General features: G+C 41.9%; 1 protein-coding gene across 1 annotated transcript; it reads right to left on the minus strand.

Moving 5' to 3' along the window:
* TMEM123 (transmembrane protein 123) lies at nucleotides 1-26,133 on the minus strand. Its single transcript, XM_012729347.1, has 5 exons — nucleotides 25,939-26,133; nucleotides 20,999-21,055; nucleotides 3,429-3,806; nucleotides 2,238-2,391; nucleotides 1-1,582 (listed from the first exon to the last, which is right to left on the minus strand). Exons 1-5 carry the CDS (start codon nucleotides 26,036-26,038, stop codon nucleotides 1,558-1,560), a joined length of 714 nt encoding a protein of 237 aa, XP_012584801.1. The 5' UTR covers nucleotides 26,039-26,133; the 3' UTR covers nucleotides 1-1,557.
* Nucleotides 26,134-26,170: the final 37 nt, after the last annotated feature.

Genomic DNA, 26,170 nt, shown 5'->3' on the forward strand with positions numbered 1-26,170 from the left:
AAAAAAACAAAAAAACAAAAACAAACAGGAATTTGTTTCAAAATATTTTTTTCTGAAAATACAAAATTATCACTATAACCTACTGCTAATTTTTATTGAACATGTGCTTAAGTAACTCCAGTAACTTGCTATAAGGTGGTTTGCATCATTGTTTTCCCTCAATTTTTGGGAATAACCAAAACTGCCACTGCACATGAGTATTAGTATTTTATATTGAAAGGGTAGAAAACTTTAAGGACAAATAATGACACTTGGTACTAACAAAACTTTATCTACAACATGCTTAAAACAGTCAAGAAAATTGCAGACCTCTGTAAAGTTCTGACTGACTTGGAGCACTGAAATGCCAAGAATGCAGAAGACAAAACCAACTGCATTTGAAACACATTGCTATAGGACATCAAATTATTTTGCAAAGAAATGGAAGTAGTAGATTCTTAACATACAATTTGTTGTCCACATCTCTCTTCAAACTAACCTGAGTACAGTGCCCGAGTCTACGTATCACTTCAGTTGGCTATAATACAAAAGGTTCTTACCCCAATCCTTGCTATAAGGCTTTCTCTGCAAAACAAAATCTGAACACACAAGTTAGAATTTAGTAATGACTAAATAACTCTTCTGTCCAAACTTAACCCTGAGTTCTGAGTGCTGCAGTATAAATTGGAAACACTTCAAACAAACTCTGCTAACAGTGGTGTCTTGTCTCTAGAATACTGTGCTTTTTCTCCAGTATGTTTTCATCCTAAATGTTATTTTGAAAATCTTGTAAGACTTTTTGGTTCGATGTATTTACATTAACACTTCTAGACATTTAAGCAACTGTACATCTCAACTTACTAAAGTTAATAGCTGAACATAAAACATTTCCAGTAGTAACAATGTCACAGTAGCAGATAATCTAAATCACTAATCTGTAATACTAATTTAAAAACATTATTAAACAGTGTAATTTACTGAAAGAAAAGAAACTGCCATTGGTATCTCAAAAAGAAGTTCATAAAGACACAGGTTCACCAACGAGACTAAGCCCAGGTGAGTACTGTTAGGGACTTTATGATTTTGATGGTGGTTGTGTTTTATCTTTAAAAAGTATAAAGAATATTGATGCTTTCTAAAGAGACACTGGAAATTCTGCTGAGCTCCTGGCTGGCTCACTTGTACAACTTTAACTTCTGTGGGGCATTAGGAATTAGGATTTGTGCCAAGCACTGAATTCTTTGTGTGATCAGCAAATATTCACAAATTCATGAGTGCTGTGACAGCCCCTTTTCTGTGTGCCTAGACGGCATCATGCCTTCAGTGTCGTCACACAGGCCTGCAACCAATCATGTCACATCAAAGGGCTCATTTTATTCTATATTTGCTAGGTGAATGCCACAGATGGCCATTAAAAACCAACCCATTTTACTTTAATATGTATAGATCCTTATGATGTACACAATATATTGTATATCATAGGAATGGCCTATTATTTTCAAGACTAGAACAATGTTTTATTAATAAACCGAAAGTGAGAGGGCTGCGTCAGCTGCTTTCCACTGGTCTGGGATTCCCTTAGATGATGGCATCATGTTCATCGCTGTAATATAGCAAAAGTTAGAATTATTTTGTTTTGTATTTGTATCAAAATTTTTTGTGCTCACAAATTTAACAAGAATAATTTCAAGCTTCAGAATCAAATGTCATGACTTTGCCTGAAGTTTTTTAGGTACATTGTAGTGGTACTAAGAATTCAAATAATGCTTCAGGCTGTCCAGCAGACCCATCCTCAAGATGGCTGCTGCTTAGTGGCTCCTTCTCACAGATACTGTCCTTAGTTGAGTGGACACTTGTACCAGGTGTTCCACTGCATAGCCTTTGCATCCATATTTCATGGAATCTGCATGCCCTATGCCCAAGGTGCTTTTCTCATTATGTCATTTTTGCTAAGCAAATACAGAAATAAGTTATATCTGCCCAAACCCTGTTTCGTAATTGTTTCACTGAACTGTCTCTGTATGCTTCTCTAGGGAGCTATCATTTTCATCAGTGTTGTTGTTCAGTAAGTGAAAACTAGAAATGCTCATCACTGCTAGACACATCAACTATGTTTCTTGAATGGGACAAATCCTGTGTTCTTATGGTGGGAGATGGAAATCTATAAATTACTCATCATTGGTGAACAATGACTTCCTGATATTTTCCCATGCTATTTTAGATATAGAAATAAGAAGTTTTGGCTAGTCCAAACTCACATGGTTCTATACTGAATGCCTCTTCTCGAGTAATACACTCTGCATCCAAGATAAAGAATAGATACTACTCCCAGTGTTAATACAATACCGCCGAAAAAGCTGCCAGTGTCAAATTTTGATGATTTACTGTCTTTGGAATTAACAGTTGCTGTGACTAGAAGAAAACAAGAGAAAAAAATATGCTTTAATATTTTTTGAAAACATGTTAATATGCTAAACCATTCTAATTTTGTATATGTGAACACAGAACTGGATGAGGGGAAGCTAAAAACAGGAAGTTACTTCTCCTGCTAATTTTCTTCAGTTTATCCAGTGTATACCTTCGTAGAGAACACTCCAGTGCTTGCAATCCCAATGTCTTAAAGTCATTCACAGTGCTGGACTTGGTTTACCAAAATTGGGGGAATATTTTTTCTTCAGATTTCTTGCCTTAACAAAATAGGCCCAGATAACAGCTGTAATCTTGAAACTGGGTCCTATTTGTTCAGTAAATGTTTCTATATGAAATTTCTCCTTTTGAATAAATTGGAAATTTTATAACAGCAAGAACTGTTGATTTCAAGTAGAAATATAAAACACAAAAGAAACTAACATTCTAATAACTTTTTTTTTTAAAGATTTATTTATTTGTGCATACAGAACTGGGATACAGGCCAGAGGCTCAGGGGCGGTGAGAGGCTTCACCAGAGACAGAGTGGGGAGCAGAACAGGCAGATCTATGAAGCACACTGCTGAGGGGAGCAGTGGGCGGGTCAGGAGAGGTCTGCCGCGCCATGTGATCACCTCCGGGACAGGCCTGTATGGAACTCATGCGGAAGCGGCTTTAGATTCTCAATGCTGTGCGCTTTAACCCACTGCGCCACCAGGGAGGGCCTCTAATAACAACTTTTATAATAATTTTTAAACAGAACTTAAATCATGGGTAATTTAAGAGAATCTTAAGGTTTTTAATCCATGATTTCATATGCATTAAATTTTAAATACAGAGTCCTGTGACTGAATTAAAACCAAACCATACCCATAAATCATGCAGCTTGAATTTGTCTAATTATTCTGTTAGGGCTAATTATTAAGTTGAAAATTTACTTAAGTCACTTTTAATTTCCATATTTTTGCAGAAAGGAATGATGATGAATTGTGGCACTGAAAAACATTTCTGCATTGTAAAAATAGGTGAATCTTAATACATACCTGTTACTGATGAAGAAGCTGATGTCACCGAACTATTATGGGCTGTGGTCACTGACGATGTTGAAGTTTTTTGAGTTGTGGTTGGTGAAGCACTTGTTTTCTTAGTTGTCGATTTCGTGGTGGTCAAAGTTGTGTTAGAAGGTGTTACAGGTTTCATGGTGGTGGTGGTGGTGGTTCCACTCCTTGAGGGTGAGGAAACTGGAGCTGTGGATGAAGTTGCAGGTGTAGTGGATTTCTTGGTAGTGCCTGTCCCATACTTTGACACTGAAGAAACTGGAGTTGTGGATAAGTTCACGGTTGTGCCTGTTGGATTCTTTGATCTCAGCACAGTTGATGGTGCTGTTGTGCCATTGCTGGCAGGCACAAGTGGAATATTACCTGCAATAATGTCAAGAAATATTACCATTAGAGAGATGTAGAATCCCATTCACTGTGACTTTCATGGCCACATGTGAGAAAGAGGTCTGACAAATACAGCAACAGCAAAGTTAGGGAGCCGTGGGCCCTTCCTGGTGGCACAAGGGGTTAAAGCGCAGCACTATGAAGCTAGCCATAGCCAGGGAGGTGACTTACATGGTGCGGAAAGCCTCTCCCTTCCCACTCACTGCTCCCCTCAGCAGTGTACTTCCTCAGTCTGCCTGTTCTGTCCCCGACTCTGTCTCTGGTGAATACTTTCAGCATCCCTGTACTTCTGGCCTATACCCCAGTTCTGTATGCAGGCATGCATACATACATAAGTAAATATTAAAAGAAAAAAAGATAGGGAACAGTTAATACTTTGCTCTGTGTGGCAAGAAAATCTGATGCTGGTACAGTACTCAATTGGAACCCACACTATATTCATATTAAATTAGGAATTTTCATGAAGACGCAAGAGAGAAAATCCCCGTAAACTGAGTTCCTTTGTCTGAATAGCGCACTTTATGTCAGATATTAGTCTAATGAATGCACAAAGGTTTTTAAAATTAAAATGTTGGCAGTTTCTCTACCACATCCTTTCATTGGCCTTTGCATGTTTCTAATTCCCACTAGGATAGGAGATATTTATTCCTGGTGAGGGTAAAACCAACTTCCCACAATGTACCAGGAAGTAAGCAGAAATACAATGTGGCTAGCTGGTGATAAGGATATTTCTAAAACTATTTCTGAAGTCTTTAAAAATATATCCGAATCACATGTAGAAGTTCGAAAAGCCAACTTTGTATGGAAAATTACTGAAGTTGACTTAAAAAGCAACTCCTTCATACCTCAAATTGAATTTTTCCTTTTTGGTATAAGATAATGTTAGTAGGCAAAAAGGAACAGGTACTGACCACATCAATATTATTTTCCTTGCCATCTGAAAAACGTTTTTATTTATAAACTGTATGCCATCTGACCGAGAGTGACCTTTCCTGTGTTAGTGTCATCTCCCACGGGACTAGCCTTGTAACTCCACAACTTGTACCACTGAAGGTACTTTAGCTCTCATAATTTAGTCTATCTACACTGTCTAGGGGGATACAAAATGATTACTTTTGTCTTTTTATTGGAAGTAAATACAGAAATAACTAGTCTCAACATTTACTTGCCTGTCTACTGGTTTCTTACTTTGCCATATCCTCCAGTTTTACGCCTAGCAGACTTACTTTTTCCAGCAGTGAAATCAGTCCCTGCCTTGCCACTGCTATTAACCTCCCACAATTATTTTGCATTTTGAAAGATTGCCAATATCTTCTTTCAATTTAATAGGCTGGCTTTATTTTATTTTCTAAAGATTTATTTATGCCAAGAACTGTGGTTCAGGCCAGAGGGTGTGTGCATGTGTGTGTGGCCAGAGGTGCAGGGGCAGTGAGAGGAATCACCAGAGACAAACGGGAACAGAACAGGCAGATTGATGTAGTACACTGCTGAGGGGAGCCACGAGCTGGTCACTTGAGGTCTGCTGCACCTCCCTGGCTGGATCGAACTCAAGTTGCAGTGGCTGAGGATATCTTCATTGTGCTTTGCTTTAACCCCTTGCACCACCAGAGAGGGCCGAAGAGTCTGGTTTTAATGCTTTCTACATGCCAGCTTTTACAATTCAAATTTCTGTTACATTTTCGGTGTCTTTATTTTGTAGTCTCTTCTGTGCATTATCTAAGCTTTTTTTTTTTTATTACAAAGTTTATTTTTACATCATTTTGCACATTTTTTTTTCCATCTCGATTGTAATCCCCGCGGGTTTCCCATCACCAGATCACCCCTGTGCCACCACTATAGTCCCATGCATTTCCCTCCCTTCCCCCCCCATATCTAAGCTTTTTTAAAGGTCAAAGAATACTTCTGTTTCACATAGAATAAATTATAATTGTTCAAGTAGATGATACAAATGCTATAACTTAAACAAATCTATTCAATTCTGAATGTTCTCTTTGTAGCTTCATAATACACATGAAGCAGTGAAATAATCACATTTTAAACTAGTGAATGAATTCTAGTGTGATGAAATTAAATACAGCAAAGAACCCACATTTATATTTTTTCTTTAGAACAGACTGATCTTTACAGAGTAAAACAATGAACATAAGACTGCTTTTGGAGTCAACACAGCCCACTCCCCTCTCCTGCTGCCATGAGAAAGGTCTCAGAGAAACTACATGGAGTCCATGGGCAAAACCGGGAAACAGCAGTAGGTTACACTAACAAAATCCAAACATGTTAAAAAGCTAAGCAGCTAAAAATATATGCTGAAATGTGTCAACTGCAACATACCAGGTGCTCTGCAAGCTTAGAACTCACTTCTGGTGACCCAACCGTATGTCCATAATGCAAGTGGTTATTTGAGTTCTTTTACAAATAACTGACACCCACCACAACTTGGTGTCTTCTCTCTCCCTTAACTGTTTAGCTACTGATAGGGTGCTAGGGGTGTGCCAGGGTGTCACAATTGGCACCTACAGAGACAGCAGCAGAACAGATCATCCATCTGGGACTTGCAGAGTCAAGGCAATCTGCTATTGCCCATGTCACACACTCAGTCTCCTACAGCCTCTGAGAAGCAGAAGTTGTAGTCACAGCAGGAGCGCTGGGGGAGGGAGAGGGTTGAGTGGAAAGGGTGAAGGTGATCATAAGGTACAAACTTGCAGCTATGAAATAAAGTCATGGGGCTGGGATGTAGGAGCTGTGTAGTTAAAAACTATATATATATTTTTAAAGATTTATTTATTCATACAGAACTGGGGTACAGGCCAGAGAACAGGCCAGAGATGTGGAGGGTGAGAGGATTCACCAGAGACAGAGTGGGATACAAAACAGGCAGATCGACGAAGTACACTGCTGAGAGGAGCAGCGGGCGGGTCAGGAGAGGTCTGCCGCTCCATGTGGATCTCCTCCGGGGCAGGCTGGGATCAAACTCATGCGGAAGTGGCTTAAGCCTCTTTGTGCTGTGCTTTAACCCGCTGAGCCACCAGGGAGGGCCAAAAAACTATATTTTAAAGTTGCTAAAAGAACAGATCTTGAGAGTTCTCATCAGTAGATAAAAAACATTTTAACCAGAGCCTTCCTGGTGGCGCACGGGGTTAAAGCACAGCACTATGAAGCTATCCACGGCCATTGCAACCATGAGTTCTATCCCTGATCCTTGGCCAGGGAGCTGACCCACATGGTTTAGCAGATTTCTCCTATCTCACCTGCTGCTTCCTACTTAGTCTCTGGTAAATCCTCTCACCCTCACACCTCTAACCTATACCCCAGTTCTTGTATGCATAAATAAATAAATCTTAAAAAAAAAAGTTTAACCATGCATGGTGATATATATTACTACTGTGGTGGTCATTTCACAGTGTGTAAAATGTAAATTGGATCTCAATTTAAAAAAATGAAAAGAAGCTGTTTGTCTACTGCCACATCTGCTCAGGGAGGGAAAGACACCATGGCTTCCACCTCAACCATACTGGAAAGGCTTCAAAAGGGAACCACCTGGAGAGTAGGGCTAACAACTTCTACACTTGAGAGGTACAATAATTGGGATTTGATTCAAGCCTGAAAAGTGCCTCCACAGGTTCCAAGATGTCATGGTTGAGCTCTCTCCCTGGCAGCAGTTTGGAAGGCTGCAATGGAAACTGAGTATTTCTACTGATAGCTAAGGTACTTGTTTCCCATGAATCGTATCAGGCCCCATGGATGACAGCCTTGATGGGCTGACCTTAAAATACAGCCTCCGTTGGCTAGATTTGTTTTTAATAAAGGTTTATTTATACATACAGAACTGGGGAACAGACCAGAGGTGTGGGGGATGAGAGGATTCACCAGAGACAGAGTAGGAAGCAGAGCAGGAAGGTTGAAACACACTGCTGAGGGGAGCAGCAGGCAGGTAAGTAGAGGTCTGCCACGCCATGTGGGTCACCCCCATGTGGGTCACCCCCATGGCCAGGAATCAAATTTGTGCTACAATAGCTGCGACAGCTCCATAGTGCTGTGCTTTAACCTACTGCACCACTAGGGAGGGCCCTCCTCTGGCTAGATTAAAAGGCAAAATCCAGCTATGCATGCCTATAAAGACTCAAAGTATAAAGAGAAATACAGACTTAAGAGTGAAAGGGAGAAGAATGCAACTTCACACCAGTGGAAACCTAAACCAGGAAGCACTACATGCACATAAAAATAGATTTCCAGTCAAAAAGGGCACTAAAAGTCAAGCACAGACATTATATAATGATTTAGCAGGAAGATAGCATTTATCTAAATGCACTCAAATAGAAGTAGCAAAATATTAACACAAATAGGCCAGAAGGGAAACAGGGAGAGCAACACAGTAGGGACTTTTAACATCTCACTTTCATCAATGACCATATCATTCAGAGAGAAATGACAAGTTTGATAAGATGGACTTACAGATCTCTAGAGGCATTTTGCCCCAGCACTCCAAATGCATGTTTCTGTTTTCAAGTACACAGGAAATATTCTCAGGGACAGACCATAGGCTAGGAGACAAAAGCTTTAATAAATCTATAAAAACAAATCATACCGCACATCTTTTCAAGTCATGATAGCACACTAGAAAAATCAGAATGTGAGGAAAACTACATATATATATGCAGAACAGACAACACACTACTGAATAACTATTGGGTCAGCAAGGCAGTCAAAGGAGAAAAAAAATTACCTAGAGATGAATGGAAATACAGACATATCAGAACCTATGGGATACAGCAAATGTGGCAGTTGATAGCAATAAGTACCTACCTCAAGAAAGAAAATCACACAACACAAAAACTAAGTGTACACCTAAAAGAACCAGCAAAAGAGAAAAGGAAGCCAAAATATTGCAGAAGAAAGGAAATAAGCAGAAATAGAGATGAAAAAGATAATTCAGAACCTTGATGAAAGCATGAGATGGTTCCTTGAAAACAGTAACAAAGTAGATCTTTACTCACACATTAAAGGAACAGAAAATCAAACAAAATCATGGAAAAACTGGACAGTCACCTCTAAAAGAGTGAAGCCAAGCCCAATCTCACACCATACATAAAAATTTTAAATATGTTAGAGATTTTGAATGTAAGAACTGAAACCATAAAACAGAAGAAAAAGTGAAATTCTCCCTGACATTGTCTTTAGAGATACACAGCAAGGAAAACAAGATGAAGCCAATGGGACTATATTAACTTTCATCAAATTGAAAAGGCAACTACTGAATGGGGAAAAATGTTTGTATCTCATATATCCAATAAGAGTTTAATATCCAAAACACATAAAAGACTCATAAAACTCAACTAATCCAACTTGAAAAATGGACAGCAGATCTGAAGAGACTTCTTCAAAGGAGACATATGTTAACAGTCATGAAAAAAAATGTACATCATCTAATTATTAGGGAAATAGCAATCAAAGCAACGAGGTATCATCTCACATCTACTGGCTATTATCCAAAAGAAAAATTTGTTGGACAGAGTGCAGAGTAGGAAATCCTTATACACTGTGGGATGTTCATTTGGTACAATCATTATGGAAAGCATTATTGAGAGTTCCCATAAAATTAATAAAAATTGCATATGATCCAGTTATCCCATTTTGGGGTATTACTTGAAGCATTAAAAATAAATTCAAAGAAATATTTGCACTCCATGTTCATCACAGCACTATTCACCAAGTTAGACAGAGGTCATTTGCATGGGCCTTATGAATGAGGAAATTTGAAGACAGGAAGATGCTTCCAGGCCAGAGGCAGGGAACAATTTTGCCGGTGCTCTCAGGAGGGAGCTGCTGAGTAAAGGAAAACACTCAGGCTTAGTTGTTTCTTTATAACCAAGTGCACCACCACACTCATCTGGGTGGTGCTGAGCAGCTTCCTTGTATGGGTCTTTGGAACTCATCACTATGAGACAAAGCTAGTCAATACTTGTTAAATGACTTTCAAAACCTGTTAAAATAAAGCTTGGGATCATCTAAAGATTTCAATCAGAGAGAAGAATTTTTCAATCCTAACTCCTTGTTCCAACAAATATAATGATGGGAAAGTGAGTAAAAGGTTGTAATTAAGGCCTCTCTTCCCAACAGCTGCAATCTTCAGGAGAAAAAAAGGAGTAAGACAGACTGTTCATAAGAAGACAACTCAAGACAGTCTAGTCAGCTTTATATTCCTGTTATGCGATGAGAGTTTAATTTTTATAAGATAATTAAGACACTTCCATTAATTGAACTCATATCTTTACCAACTTCTGGTGATGTTTTCCGGGCATGGTGGGGCTGAGCTCAAGATCTGGATCAGCTCAACCATTTACTGGCTGGGTTGCTTTAGAGAAATGACCCTCTCTGAGAGTGAGTGTCTGTTCTCTATGAAACAGGGATATCACCAGGGTTTAGGAAGACTCATGGTGATAACTGGTGTTTGACCAATTAGCATAGAGCCTACTACTAAGGAGGTGCTCAACAAATGTTTGTTCTTGTTTTAGCACTGGTTTTATTCAATTATTTCCCTACACAATGCATGTAGTTGCCTTTAAAAGAGGCTGATGAGTAAAAACTGTCAGATCTTTCCTAAATTCCTTAGCTACTCTTTTCACTCATTATATTTCATACCAGCACTGTTTCCCCTTGAAAGTGTGAATATTGATTGAGTTCAGTGGGGCTTATACTAGAAGAACAAAGAGAAGAGGGTTAGGAATAGATTTAGTAACATAAAAAGAGAAAGATTAAAATATCTATGTACTAAAAGCAATATATAGCCCTGTAAAAACTCCAGTAGCATCTTCCACAAAAATAGTATAAACAACACTCAAATCTATGCATCACAAAATGCCCCAAATAAGCAAAGCAGTTTTGAGAAAGAACAAGAAATCTGGAGGTATCATACTTCCTGATATCAAACCACACTACAAAGCTACAGTAACCAATAGATCAATGGACTACAACAGAGTTCTCAAATAAATCATGCTTGTATGGTCAGTTAATTTACACACAGGAGGCAAGAAAAAATAAGGAAAAAACAGTTTCATAAACAGTGTTGAGAAAACTGAAAGCTAAATGCAAAAGAATGAAACTACATGCTTCCACATGTACAAAATAACGGCAAAATAGATAAAAAACCTGAATGCAAGGCCTGAAACCACAAAACCTCCTGGAAGACAACACAAATCAAGCAATTTAACACTGGTTTCGAGATGATACCAAAAGCAGAGAAAACAACATAACATTATACAAGGGCAAACTAAAAAGCTTCTGCACAGCATAGGAAACTAGCTACAAAATGAAAAAAAAAAAAAAGATGGACTGAATAGAAGAAAACTTTACAAATCATGTATCCAACTAGAAGTATCTAGGGAATATAAAAACAAAACCCAAAAATAATCCAATTAAAAATGGCAAAGGATCTAAAGAGATATTTTTCCACAAAGACATACATTTCATGTACCAGCAGATCTATGAAAAGATGCTCACTGTCACTTCTCAGGGAAACTCAACAGTACAATGAGCTCCCACTTTACATCTGTTAGTATGGCTATACTCAAAAGGCAAGAAATAACAAGTGTCAGTGAGGAAGTGGAGAAATGGAAAACAGTATGCCTGTTTTTTAAAAATATGATCCAGCACCAACAATTCTACTTCTGGGCATTTACCCCAAGACAACATAAACACTGATTTGAAGAGATATCTTCACTCCTATGCTCATTACAACATTTTACAACAGTCAAGATATGGTAACAACCTCCATGTCCAATAATGGATGGATGGATAAAGATGTGGTATACACACACAATGAAATACTACTCAGCCAAAAAAAGAGACAGGTTTGAGATGGTGGTGTCTTGACCAGGTCATCTTCTTTGGTCTTAATCAATCTATAGTATGTATGGAATAATTTACAAGGAAGACGACCTAAAAACCAGACACAGGGATCTCACCATACAATAAAAAGACAGTACTGAGATGGTAGGCCAGACAGATTTGCCCCACAGAGGAACCGACCCAACCCCAGGTGCAGATTTTCAGGGTTGGAACTCTGATGTTGCAAAAGCTTTTCCTGGGGAGCAGGGAGGGTGGTTTCCTGCTATCAGGCAACCCAATCTTTCAATTTTGCCTAGCAGGTGTGACAAACTAAAACCTCAGCATTAAGGGCTGGTGGGAAAAACACCCTAGAGATTCTAGAAACTACAGGGAACGTGTCTTTCAAGGATCCTGAAAATATTTTCCCTTACCCAGGTACCTGGTACAGAAACACCAGTCTGAATTGTGCCCTAAACCTCAGTGAAGGAAACTCAAGTCTTCACTTCAGTGTCTGCCTGAGAGGTTGGAATCTTTGGGGACCAACCTAGGTGGGAAATGCTGATGGGCACCAGACTGACTTCATGGAACCTTGCAAATCCCAGTGCCCCATGGTGTCACTTGAGAACCTGCACCCTCTCAGGCTCTGGCTGTAAAAGATCCACCTCCTAGGGCCTCCCTCAGACCCCAACAACTAGGAACTCAGCAGGCCTGTGAGCTGGCTGGTGCAGGTGAGGTGGTGCTGGCCACAGCCCTGCTCTGGAGCACCTCCTTGGGCCATGGATGGGACACCAAGGTGGGGGTAAGGTCCTGCACACTCTTCAACGTGCCTCCCTTCAAGGGTGAAGCCTGATTCCACTTCCTTGTACATGGACCTGACTTAGAGATTTGCATCTCAGCATGGGAACATGGCAGAAGTGAAGGTAGCTGACATCTAAGACAAGGTCCTAAAGGGGCAGCCAGTGCCTAAGTGGTAAAGACATGGAGCAGTGCCCTGAGGCAAGGAACTGAGGCCTCCGGCCAGCAGCTGCAGAGTAAGTTAGGTGAAAGCCTTGGAGGTGAAGCCATCAGTACCCTCAAGCTTTCATGCTTGCTACCTCATATAGGAATCTAGCTAAGTCACACCCAGCACCAGACCCACAGAAATCCGAGATACAGATTTAAACCACAAGTTCTGGGCTTCTGTTACACAGTAATTGCCAATAATGTACTGAAATGGAAAGACCACTATTTCATAGCTCAGTCAAAAAAGCAAATTGCAGAGTACTGTCTAGATGCCCATTTTTTATCTTTATACCAGTAAACAGGAAATATGTCTAGGGAGTTACTGGGAAAAGAAAGGGAGAGGCAATATTCTTTTTCAATTTTGTATGTTTTTGTATTACTGGAAAGATTAAGTGCATGCATTAACTTCTACAATATCTTAGAATCTGTAAATTTTTTGTCTGAAAAAATTTTAAATCAATTGATTTTTAAAAAGTCATCCTTATAAAAGTACAGCATTAATTATAGACACTTGACTAACACATTCTATGAAGTGGTTTCCCTGCTGACTGCAGATTAAGAGCAGCCAGCTGAGGCAGGAGGGGGCTGACAGTGTGAGGCATGTCCTGGTTCATAGACATGATAGGTGAGTTTGTTATAGAACAGGAGATAGAAGCTGTAACAAGCCACCTGAAGCCCCTAAGTACAGGAACAAAGACCCTTGTGGATCCAGAAGCCTCTGCAAATGAGTAACTCTCCTAACACTACATTATAAAAACAGTATTTATAAAGGAACAGCTTATAAAGTGTTACACATACACATCATTTACTCCACAAACCCTTGCAGCATAGAGAAGTATTTATATTGCCATTTTATGTATTTGGAAACTATCTAAGGGACTAAGTGAAGTCAGGACACAAAAGACTCTGAATTCCCGTCTGTTAGGAGGAAAAGTTGTCCTCAAGGAACTCTACAGATACAGGTTTTGTCGACTCCACCCCCCGCCCCAGACACTGGAACTACAAATCCCCGCACCACCAAAGGGAGGATTGCTGGAATCTAAGGGTGCAGTTAAGCAGCCATTGAAAACCTGACATGTGAGCGTTGGGATCTCTTGGCCTCATGGCTTGTAGCTTGACTCGTGGCTTTTCACTGGCTTTCAGTGTGCTACTGGGGTTCCAGGTCAGCAGGACTGGTATGTTGCATTAACTAACTTATGTCTCTTTTCTTCTTCCTGAGTTATTCATTTCCCTTTCTCTTGTAAATAAACCCATCATTAACCTTTTTGTGTATGCCTGCAGTTGAATCTCATAAGTCCCTTTAAACGCATGCACGAGGACCCACAGTCAGGCAAGCCAATTCACACTGGTTGCTGTAACACTGTGAGTTTGAACAGATTTATCTGACACTGAAAAGGAAGAGGGTGGAAGCTAGGAGGTGAGGTCTACGTGTACAGCATCTAGAGCACAGCTGCCCTCCAGACACCCCTGGCTGGGCTCACTGTGCTCTTAGGAGTGGTGTGGTAAAAACATATGCTCTGATCAGGGGTTTTCAGGAAACACTCAAAGTGGCAGAAAACAGTTTTCTGAAATGTAGATGTGGGAATGAAGGACAGGTATGTGTCTCCATTTCTAGTCCCCAGATGGCAGCTACTCACTTGAGGTTTGGAAAAGGGGTAAAGCGAACACCCCCACCCCCGCCCCACACTACTGCTCCTTGCTTGCATGGCTGTGCAGTCACTTACAATTCATTTAACTTCCTCCTCTCTAACACAGGGAACACTTAGCTCATGGGTTGAATGCCAGCCATAACACAGGTGAGCTACCTGTACAACGTGTGGCAATAGCACATGGTCAACCAACAAGGTGACCAGTGTCACCACCACCTCCATATCACCCTAGGGTGCCTGTAGATCAAGATGGCCTGGATCATCTTTACAGCACAACCCTGTTTCCTGCCCTTGCAGCTTTCTTCACATCATGTCCTGCAGTGATATTTCCCCTCACTTTGGTTCAGTGTTATACCTGTTCAGATCAGTGCTCTCCTCTCTCTTCTGATGCACTTTGCTTATTGGTCACTCATTACAGCTAGTTGTTATAGATGCCCCTCACCATTTTGGCTAAAGGGCTTGCAGGTAAGGTAGAGGTAGCAAACACAAACACTGATTTATTCTTGCTGGAGAATTCATGTACCTTGTTTCAAAAAAATTGTGCCCACGTTGGGACCTGATGCTATGGTGAGTGAAATCAGCAATAACCCCCAAAGAAGTCAACTTTCAGGACAGGGAGAAAACAAAACTGAAGAACAAAACTTGAGAAGAAATCTGGCAAAGATGGAAGGGAAGAACCATCTGGCAACCTGCACAGTATATGCAAAGGTCCTGTGGCAGAGAGAGGAGGTGGGAGTTATCCATAATAGGGCAAGTGGTGGCAGAGCAAAGAGTACACATTTATAATTTGAATCAATTGAGGAGGGTGCTACATGTTGTGTTGGTGATGTCCTTTGTAGACCCATCTCCAGTGGGTGATGGGCTCTGAGCCTTCCCCACACTAACAAGCTATCCGTAGATTTCAGCAGTGTCTGAACATTCATTTTTGACAATTCTGACGTGACCCAAAGATCCCACAAGTTGAAGGCTCAGTGCCAACACCATCCTCCACTTCAAACAATGGCCACAAGCTCTGGGGCAGCCAACCAGATTGGGGGCGCCTCATGAACCTCCCTCACACTCCAGGTGCCTGACACAAGACTGTAAAAGTTCGGTCTCCTTTGGGGGTAGATTTTAGTATTACAGTAAAGCACAGATCTCCTTGCACACCCTTCCCCAAAGCTGCTCAGCCTCACCTCACCTCACCCCTAGCCGGGAAGAGAGGTGCTTTGAAACACGTGTTTCCCCTCTGCCCACTCAGGCCTCACAATAAAAAAGTCTTGCTCTGCTTCACTGAAGCTGGTGGTGGTTTCACCAGCTTTCAATCACCAGGCCAACAGATCATCAAGTGAGGTAAGAAAAACAGCACAGATCTTTGGGTGGAAATAATGCATGTGGCTTTTTACTGCTAAAGTACATCTCAGAAAAGAAGTAAGTTATCTCATTGGGAGCAAGAAGACTGGAGGACGTTTACTATTTGGTATTTTCAAGTGCTGTGTAAACTTTAAATTTCCCTATGACTTTTATCATTTTAAATTACATAATAATAAAAAACTGCATATAGAGAACCAAAATGATGAAGATCCAAACATTTAGAGCCATAATCATGAGTGCTGAACTTGACTGGCTACAATCAGATAGGTACATTCTACGGACTCAGGGGACTTGGGAGAGTGTTTTCGAGGATTTACAGGCTCCACCCTGCATGAGGGGATAAGTTGGAAATTTTAGTTAGTCTGCAAGCAGTCACGGGAGTCCAGAGGCAGCCTGTCAGTTTTTTGGAGAAAAGGAGGGCCTGCATTCTGTCTGGCCGGGCTACTTCTCTATTCAGTTGGTCACACTCCACGGAGCTGCCTGCCCGCCCACTGGGCAAGCCACACAGGGTGGAATGATGGGCCAGCTGTCCGGGGGTTGACGTTTCTGCCCCCAGGCTCTTTTTCTGGGGGGAGGTTGATTGATAATTTTATTATCTACACCATCTTTTCTTTTTACAGATTTTGAAAAGGAAAAGATTTTTTTTAACTCCTTAAACTTTTGTTCTCATTTCTGCTGTTGTTATGTTCTCAGCACCGTGGGGATTTCTGCACCTCTTCACAGTTCAGTACTTCCCTGTGTTTCTCTTTCCTCACCCCATTATCATGGCCCCTCCTCCCTTGCCTGCACAGATGAACCCAAAGCAACAAGCACAATTTCCTGTGCCTGCCCACAACTCATACAGCAGGCTGGCTGCTTGCTCCCCGACCCTTTCCCCCGCCCTCCCAGCTCTCACCCTTAAGACAAAATGACCTAAAACATTCAACATTCCCTTTTATAGTTCCTTTCAGAGTAAAGCAGAACAGCCCTTTTTGATCTGAGTTGGGAGCACTTGGTTGAGTTCCTAATTACAACTTTCAGAGAGTGATTCTTCAGGAAAGAAAACCCCAGGGCAATTCCAACTTGCTGCTGCATCTGCGGTCGTGGGGGTGCGGAGTAGAAGGTGCACAGTGGCTTGGAATTTCCATGGAATTTTTAATGCTTCAAGAGCAAACCACCCCATAAAGAAAAAAAGACCCAGAGAAGTTAATAAAGGTGCCAGAATCCAGATTTCCAGGCCCTTCTACTGCCTGCCACTCCACTTTAGTGGCATAAATAGACTCTCAACTACTAAATTTTGTACCTGAATTTCCTGTATGAAGCACTATATCACATGGAACACCTGTGCAATGCAGTGCGGCCCCACCTGGGTGGCACACGCGTGCCTATGCTCCAGGGCCTGCCTCCTGTGCAGGGGACCTGCCTGCTACTCCCTCTGCCTGGAAGACTTCTCTGTGGAGCTGGCTCCTTCCTGTCAGCTCGGCCCCTGCGCCCCCTGCCCATCTGACCTGAGACGGCCTTATCCTACTCACAGCCTACCACTTACCCTGTTAATGAGCAAACATATTTATTTTGTCCTGTTTGTGTTTCATTATCAAAAACTATTACCTTTGCTTGTTTATCTCCTTACAATCTGCCCACCAGGACATACTCTTGGCGAGAGCAGGTACTTATATCTGATTTACCACTTTGTGCCTTAGAACAGTGACTTGTAGAGTAGGTAGTCGACACAAACACTGGTTTAAGGAGTAAGTGAACACAGAGTGGCATGATTTTCCCACTCCACATTCTTTGAGACAAAGTCTGATGTTAAATATTACCAGCAGTTTTCAAAATCAAAGGAGTTGTAGCAATTCTGTAAGTATAAACGAGTTCTTTAGAGAACGTCTTTCCTACATGAAGTCTCTAGTTAAAAACAAATAGCAGCCCTCCCTGGTGGCACAACAGGTTAGGACGTAGCACTGCAAGCTGGCTGCAACCACTTCAGTGTGAGTTCGATCCCTGGCCCCAGAGGTGATCCACATGGTGCGGCAGACCTCTCCTGACCCGCCCACTGCTCCCCTCAGCAGTGTACTTCATCGATCTGCCTGTTCTGCTCCCTACTCTGTCTCTGGTGAAGCCTCTCACTGCCCCTGCACCTCTGGCTTGTATAAATAAATCTTTAAAAAAACAAACAAACAAAAAACAAATACCACAATCTAGATGTCTGTCTGTCTGACACCACTGCATCCAAAGCAACCTGCCAACCCAAACGATACCTGTCTTATGGCAGCTGACAACCCAGCAGGCAGTTTTCATCGATGCTGCTTCTTTTAACCCAAGACAGTAGAGAAAGTGCAGGGGCTATATGCCTGATGAATTCTTTCCACTTTTAAAATACAAATAGGACAAAGTAAATATGTTCATGACTTTTAGTGCTTCCACTAGAGGTAAAAATCGGAATCCAGACATAATTGAGTAAGCTGTCTGTAAACTTCTAACCCCATGTTAGATCCATCAGCTCAAAAAGACTAAAACCAACCCTGCTAGGACACCCCACGTCACTGGAGCAAGAATGGCTCACCAAGCAAGAGGCAACCACGTACAGATGAGCACTGAGGAAGACCGACAGTGCTAAAACTGCCCTGGTACAAATTATGCCCAAGAGGAGAAGTCTCCCCAGAGACTCCCCTTAGGGGGGATTGTCACCGCTGTGTGATGTAGGAGGAGCTCTCCTGAACGAGAGTGAACAGCCCTCTACTTAATGCTGAGACCCGGTGTCTACTAGACAACGTTGCAATCTCTTGCACCCCTGGCCAAAAACTGTGAAAAGTAGCCTCGGACCCGTTGTCTTCTCTGTCCCATGATAAATAAATTCATTTAGCCACATACTCTAAAGTATAAACCCTCTGACTATATATGAAATGGGGGAAGTTATTCTCTCTTTAAGGTGGAACGGCATCAAATGAGCCCATGCAGAAAGTTAAGGTTGTCCTGCAATAATGAGGGCAGAAAAATAGAACCATTGTTTGTAATTCAGTGGTACAAGTGAAAAGTAACCGCAATTCCTGTTTCTTTAACCTCAAGTACCTATCATCTTCTAGGAACAAAGAGCTGCCATAAAGGATAAGACTCGGGTCTTATCCAGGGACCAGTCATGTCTACAAAATGTGCATGTAGTGCTTTGCAGCAACGGCAAGCTATGTGTTTGGTTCCACAATTCAGTTCATCCAAGACAGGTGTATACTTTTCATATACCAGGCATAGTATTAGGTGCAAGGAAGTGTAAATTACAGTTACGACCCTGCAGGAACTTAGAGGGAGACTGATATAAAAACAAAAAATAGACGTTCCCTGCTGGTGCAGTGGGTTAAAAGTGCAGCACTGCAAGCCAGCCTCAGCTACTTCACTGTGAGTTCGATCCCTGGCCCCAGAGGTGATTCAAATGGTGCAGCAGGTTTCTCCTGCCTTGCCCGCTGCTCTCCTCAGCAATGTACTTCATCAATCTGCTTGTTCTGCTCCCCACTCTCTCTCCAGTGAAGCCTCTCACTGCCCCTGCACCTCTGGCCTGTACCCCAGTTCTGTATGAATAAATAAATAAAAATCTTAAAAAAAAATAGACAAAAAAAGATTTGGTGGCTATTAGGAAAGTGAGAAACTATTGTAAATTGTATTGCTGGCAGTTTCCATTTCTCCCAACTCCACATTCCTGGAATACACATCATACAGGAGTTTGCCAAAGAAAGATGTTTTTTTCCTTTTGGGACTGGGGCCAATTAAACTGCACTAAATAAACAGCACCTAACAAATTTATGTAAACAGTATACTCAAAACACAACACTTCCACAAAGAGAAGGGCCTGTGTCAGTATAACAGAACCATTATTAGGCATCACACCTGTAAATGTGTGCATTACACAAGGGTTTTCAGGAGGAATAATAACATTTTTAAACAGCTGCATTGTCTGGATTTTTGGAGAAAAAAAATTAAGGCAATGCTTTCTTTTTTCCTCATTAACTTTCCCTGCACTAGAGGGGTATGAAAGCACCCCTAACCCTGTTCTCAGAGAACTGGTTCTTCTGGAACAATCATGCCCAGCAGATGTCAGTTGGTGGTATATCTTCACGTATTTTTTTTCAAGGTAAGGACTCATCATGATTTCATGAAAGTGTGGTGAACAGGTAAAGATTTTCAGAACCCAAAAACCTGAGTTTCAGACCCTGAATGTGCCGTGTTTCTTAATTAGTCTGCGCTTCCGTTTCCTCTGAATAATATGGTGTGATGGTGACCACCTGGTGTTACATCATGTAACATCATGCACGGGCCGTGTCTCACAGTTAGTGGCGCGTGTGAACATGACTGTGGTTATCTTTACCTTTCTTCTATTTCCTGGGCTTATTCAAAGTTAAAGTTCAGCATTACAGAACTAGATTCATTAAAGGTAGACAGGAAGAGATGTCTAATAAATCTAAAATAAAAACCCAAACTCCCCCTACAATTATCACCATCACATTTGGCCTAATCTGACTGTGTCTTTCTTCAGCCCATGGAAAATTTTTGTGTAGAACTACTAAAACTAGACTAAAATTATATGCTGACTTGTTCAGCAAGAAACCATCAGGAAAGGAAGTGATAACAAAAAAGTAAATTGAGAATGAGGGCCCACTGGGGTACCCCAAGGATAAAGTTCCATGAATTTGTATAATCATGTCAGTGTATTTAAAGGCACAGAACTGTACATTTAAGAATGATTCACATCAGGGGCCTTCCTGCTGGAGCAAGGGATTAAAGTGCAGTACTATGAAGCTATCCACAGCCTTTGCTGCATGAGTTTTATTCCTGGCCAGGGAGGTGACCCATGTGGAAGGCAGGCCACTCCTATGCCTTCCACTGCTCCCCTCAGCAGTGTATTTCAGTAGATCTGCCTCTTCTGCTTCCCACTCTGTCTCTGGTGAATCCTCTCACCTCCACCCTCCCCCATACACATTTGGCTTATACCCTATTTCTTGTATGCATAAATAAATAAATCTTAAAAAAAAAAAAGAACTTTTAGCTTGGTTCACTTTGTACCCTATGACACAAAATGTGTCAGTACCTCAGCCCGAAATATTTGTGAAATATTTGAATAAAAATACTGAAAATAGTCCTAATGATAGGATCTGTATTCCTTTTTCTAGTTTCTACTTTAATCAATACTGAAGCCTAAGGAATGTAAGAAGATAATATAAATATTGCTTACAAGAAACATGCATTGATGCTTATAGAATCAGCTTGATTCCTGTCCCAAGCACGTTAGTACACCATCTTTCATGTACTTTCCTAAACAGTATTACCGTATGTTTTCTAGACAGGAGAAAATGTATGTAACATTTTTAAACTCACCTGTTAGGTTAGTCTTGTAATTTCCTGGAAGTATGTTATCCTTTGTGACTGGAGAGCCTATAAAAATAAAGAAACACCTTTGATGAAAGAATACTTAACATTTAGAGGAACACTAGCAATGCTTCTTTCTATCCTGGTATGGTTGTGTTGGGGGGAACTTATTCCACAAGTTCTACTTTGTCCACAACCTAAGCACTTCTTAGGTGCCAGCCATGCAAGAGCAGAACATCTTGCAAAGTTCAAACCCCCACACCAGGACACAGTGATGGGTGAGAGATACCCCAACTTCTGTTCCTAACAACTCCATTTTCCTGAGTAGGACTGGCTGTCCTTCGTGTTCATGGCCACTTCAAGTTCTCATACAACCAAAACCCTAACTTCATAAGATGGAGAGAAGATGAAGTGGGCAGCATTTTCATTTTTCCTAAGTCAGGAAGCTTCTTTGGCTATTTGAAAGCATTTTCACTTTTTAAAAAAAGATTTATTTATTTATGCATACAGAAGTGGGATACAAGCCAGAGGTGCAGGGGCAGTGAGAGGATTCACCAGACAGAGAGGGGAGCAGAATAGGCAGATCAATGAAATACACTGCTGAGAGGAACAGCAGGTTGGTCATGAGAGGTCTGCCGCGCCATGTGGGTCACCTCCTGGGTAGGGGATCGAACTCGCACTGAAGTGGCTGAGGCCAGCTTGCAGTGCTGCGTCCTAGCCCGTTGTGCCACCAGTGAGGGCCCATGATATCTTTTAAATTTGAACTACTACCTTAAGACTTGGGGACAAAAAGTTTAGAAGGATTTTATGCCACAGTTAGAGTGGTTTATTCACCTTGAGGGTCTTAAATGGAAGATTAAATATATACCCCACATGAGAAGACAGCAAGCATATTACTGGGATCTTCTTCTAAAGATAATCACCCCCCCAAAAAAAAATTCTTGAAGAAAACCAAGCAATAACTTCAAAGAATCTATCTTTACTATGTGTACAAATTTCTTCCTCCTGATGGAACGAACAATAATCCACTGATTTCAGAAGATCAAGGGCAGTAAACAACACAGGTGTATGTAACAGCAGGTTCAAATAATTGCCAATATTAGGAAGTGCTTCCTGCATGCCACGCCTGGTGACGGCATGTAAATTGCTTTAGCTAACAGAACCCTCCCAACAATTGTGACACAAGATTAATGTTTTGCATTGGCAGGAACTGAGAAGGCTACCCAGCAGCCGTCGGGTTTGGAACAGGCCATTGAAACCCTGCATGTATGAGTGCCAACACAGAACTGCTAGTCTTCTATGGGCTTCTCCCCTAGTGTTCATAGCTGCTGTATTTCTAGTTCTTCAACCCCAAATCCAAGAGGTCATCTTTCAATTCCCTTTCTTCCTCACTTCACTCATTAACAAGTGATTTCAATGTTGCCCTCACAGTAGAACTAAAATCCACTCACTTCTCTCTGTCACGGCCTGCCATCCTGCAGCCATGTGCTGACCTGTACAATCGGTGCTGTCACCAAAAGCTCTCTCATCTGCACTGACACCTGCCATTACTTTTTGCTGGGACTACTATTAAGAGCATCCTGTTGCTTTTGTCTCCCTGTTCTTGACTTTAATGAGAGATGATTTCTTGAGTTTCTTTTCTTTTTCTTTTTTTTTTTTTTTGGTGGGGGAAGGTGTGGTGCTTGAGAAGCAGATGACCTTTCTAGTTCTTTTAATGCTACTGAGCTAAGACCTTCCCTCCTTTCAGTAGCTATTTATAAAGCACCTACTGTGTGTAGGCACTATTTTTTTGTATCCTTAGAAGTAAAGAATAATGAGCAGTCTACATACAGATGTTTCATACTAAACTTGACAGGAGAACCAAATATTGAAACAGAATAATGCACTGAATGAGCATAATTCCACTAAATTTATAAAGTGGAACAGATGTGCTAAAGATTAATTTCAACCAATACTTTACGACTCATGGTCTTTTAAAGCCTAGACCAGTTTAGAAAGTCCCTGTTATTTGGAGTTCCCCACAGGCTGAGGACACTTGCCTAAGATATGATTAGAGAAACAATGAATGTTGTGGTTTTTTTTCTCAAACCCACATGACAGCTATTTTATTACTCACTGTTTGACCACTCTGTTTATTATTTAACGTCTCACCAGAGGTTAGTGTTAATTGGAAAACTTGGAATGTACCACAATAGAAGAGCTTTGATTTCATGAACTAGCATCCACTTACCCGGATTATGTCACCTTGAAATAGAGTAAAAGATGGTTCTATAAAGACTTTAAAGGATGTAAACAAGAGTAGGATGTGACCATCTCCTGTCAACCTGCGTGAGCCGTTGAATCCAGCATTTCTGCAGCCATCTTGTCCCTTGGATTTTTGGTTATAGGACAGGCATAGCCCCTTTTCTCCCCCTAGGTCATCCACGGTGGCTTTCTGCCACTTGCGACCCCGAGTGCTGCCTAATAACCTCTCTCTGCCCTCTGCCATCCTTTGTGTATTTCACTCCCTACACGGCCTATCCTGTTTGCTGCTCCACTCACCTGCTCATAGAGCACCCTCATCTAACTGCAGGTGCTGAGGGAACGATGAGCAGGTGAAGGGCATTTTACTTTATTTATTTTTTTAAAGAAGGGCATTTTAAAAGAAGAATTTCAATCATGTTTTTATCTCCTCCCACAGTATGTGGGCAATGGCAGTACTGTGGATCAGAACATTACTAACTTGAGTTTATCTCTCTCCCTGGCCATCCCAACTGTTCCTGACTGGGGCCCACCCCATACCTAAGGCAGGAAGATGGTGGCTGCAACGATGAAAAAGTCTTTGTTTTTCAGTCAATCAACTCTAGCTCCAGCTTGATATGAAAAGTGGAAAGTACATGCTAAGAATGGTCAGGCAAGGCAAAATGGTCATCCTCACCAACAGCTGCCCCGCCTTGAGCACCAGCCCATGTCGGCTAAAATGGGCGTGCGCCGCTGTAGGGGCGTGGAAAAGCCCAGAGTGTGCACAAGGCCATCACTGATCCTGGTGACTCTGGTATCACTAGCAGCATGCCAGAAGAGACTGTGAAAGGCAAATCATGCCAAACTTCTCCATTAGTAGAATTGGCCAGAGCTTATCAAAAATTATTTATTTGAAAAGCCATTATGGGTTAGCAGCAAAGCAACTAATTGAGAGTGTGAATTCTGGTCTCTAAAATCAAACATGTCCTGTTGTTTCACTTTGAAAAGATTAGAAAATACCTAAGCCTTGTGTTTAAAATGGGGATAATATGAGGTCATCCAATGTGATGACTGTATGGACCTCAATTTGTATTCTGTGAGGAACACAGGGCAAGTGTGTATAACAACTAGCTATTTAAGCTCTGCTGTGATTGTTAAAAGCCACCACACCCCCCAAAAGCACTTTCTAAATATTATATACCACATGGAGGCTAACACTTCCTTGCTTTTTGCTAAATCCTTTATAGAACCATCTTTTACTCTATTTCAAGGTGACGTTATAATCCGCATAAGTGGATGCTCTTCCATTGTGGTACATTCCAAGATTTCTAATTAACACTAACCTCTAGTGAGACATTAAATAATAAACAGAATGGTCAAGCAGCGGGTAATAAAATAGCACACAAAAAAGGTGTCATGTGGATTTAAGAAAGAACCACAACATTCATTGTTTTTCTAATCAGTAATCCATTAGAGAACCAATAAAAAGGTTTGTTTTTACAAAGTAACATAAAAAAAATGGAGGGCCCCAACAATATTGTTATAAAATTAGTACCAAGATACAGTTTCAGTTTAGAGTGTTCATTTTCACAATAAAACATCAAATACTGAAAATACGATGGGTATGATTTTACTGATCACTTCAAAAAATTCAGCCAAACAAACAAAACTTGTTATTGTCTGATTCACCCCGATGATTCTAGCAAAAGCATGTGTACCTCAACAGCCTGGTATGCAAAGTCTGTCTTTCTCTTTTGCTGGGTTAATAAACCAGGTTATTTAAAGGATACAAACATGGCATTTTAATGAAAAGCTTGGGTCGCTTTAAACCAACTTCCCTAGTTTACTTATCATTACTCAGTGGTTCAGCTTCTGCAACAGTTGACAAAGAAAAAGAAGCAATGCACACAGAAAAATTCAAAAAGTTCCCAAAGGACCGAACAAGGGCCTAAAAAGGCCCCAGCCAAGAGAAATGTCACAGCATTCTGCTAAGAACGTGCTGGTGACTTGGTACACTGCTAACCGCCATCGTGCGGCTGGGCTGTGACCGTTCAGGCTGTAGAGCAGGCAGCACCGCCAGATGTTCCTGGTTCCCCGCATGGGCAGCGCCCCCCAGGGGGGTTCCAGAAGCTTCACCTGCCCTGGGGGCGGGGTCAAAGCGCGCTCCCTCACAGCTCCCCACCGGCTGCATCAGAGCGGGTTTTAACTTCAAGCGACTTAGGTCCTTAAACTAAATCATTCGGATGCTATTACACAGGCAGACGATGGAACGCCCGGGAGACCCTGTGCGGTTCCTCTCCCACTGATCGACACGCAGGAACTGGTAGACGTGTTTTCCGAACCGCCTAATGTGGTTTCGAACAAACCGAATCTTAGGCCAGTTCTAACCTCCCAGGAAACCTTTGCTGCAGAGAGAAAGGCTGCACGCTAGTTTGCGCCCTCCGCGGAGGCCCGCTCTCCCCGCTACTCAACAGGTTACCCGCGCAACTTCCAGAAAAGCCGAAGGGCAGGACCGGGCAATTTCCGCTGCAAGCTGCCCAGAGCCAGGTGGGAGACTAGCCCGAGCCTCGGTTTACCCCCATCCCAACCCGTCACCTCGGGGTCTGCTCAGGCCTGTTGGGTCTAATAAGGCGTCGAAAACTTTCTGCACATCCAGATCTAAACTTGGAAAGTCCCGCTGGACAGCGCGCCTTCTGGGGAAGGGGGCTGTGGATTCCGGAGTCACTCACCCGCCGAGTCTCCAGTGTCCACAGCTAACTTGATCAGCGTCATCACCAGCAGTATCCCCAGGGCCACCATGGCCCAGGCACCCCGCGCGCCGAGCCCCATTGTTCCGAGGCAGGTCGAGGCGGCCTCGAGGGTTCCAAAGCGAGGTTGTGGCGCGATCGAGGGCGGCCAGTCTGTGCACGGACGCCGGCACCGCGTCCTTTCCCGCTGCGCGCGCCTCTCAGCCCGCCGCGC

Source organism: Condylura cristata, unplaced genomic scaffold (genome assembly GCF_000260355.1).
Source record: "Condylura cristata isolate star-nosed mole 26May11 unplaced genomic scaffold, ConCri1.0 scaffold00025, whole genome shotgun sequence".
Lineage (NCBI taxonomy): Eukaryota > Metazoa > Chordata > Mammalia > Eulipotyphla > Talpidae > Condylura > Condylura cristata.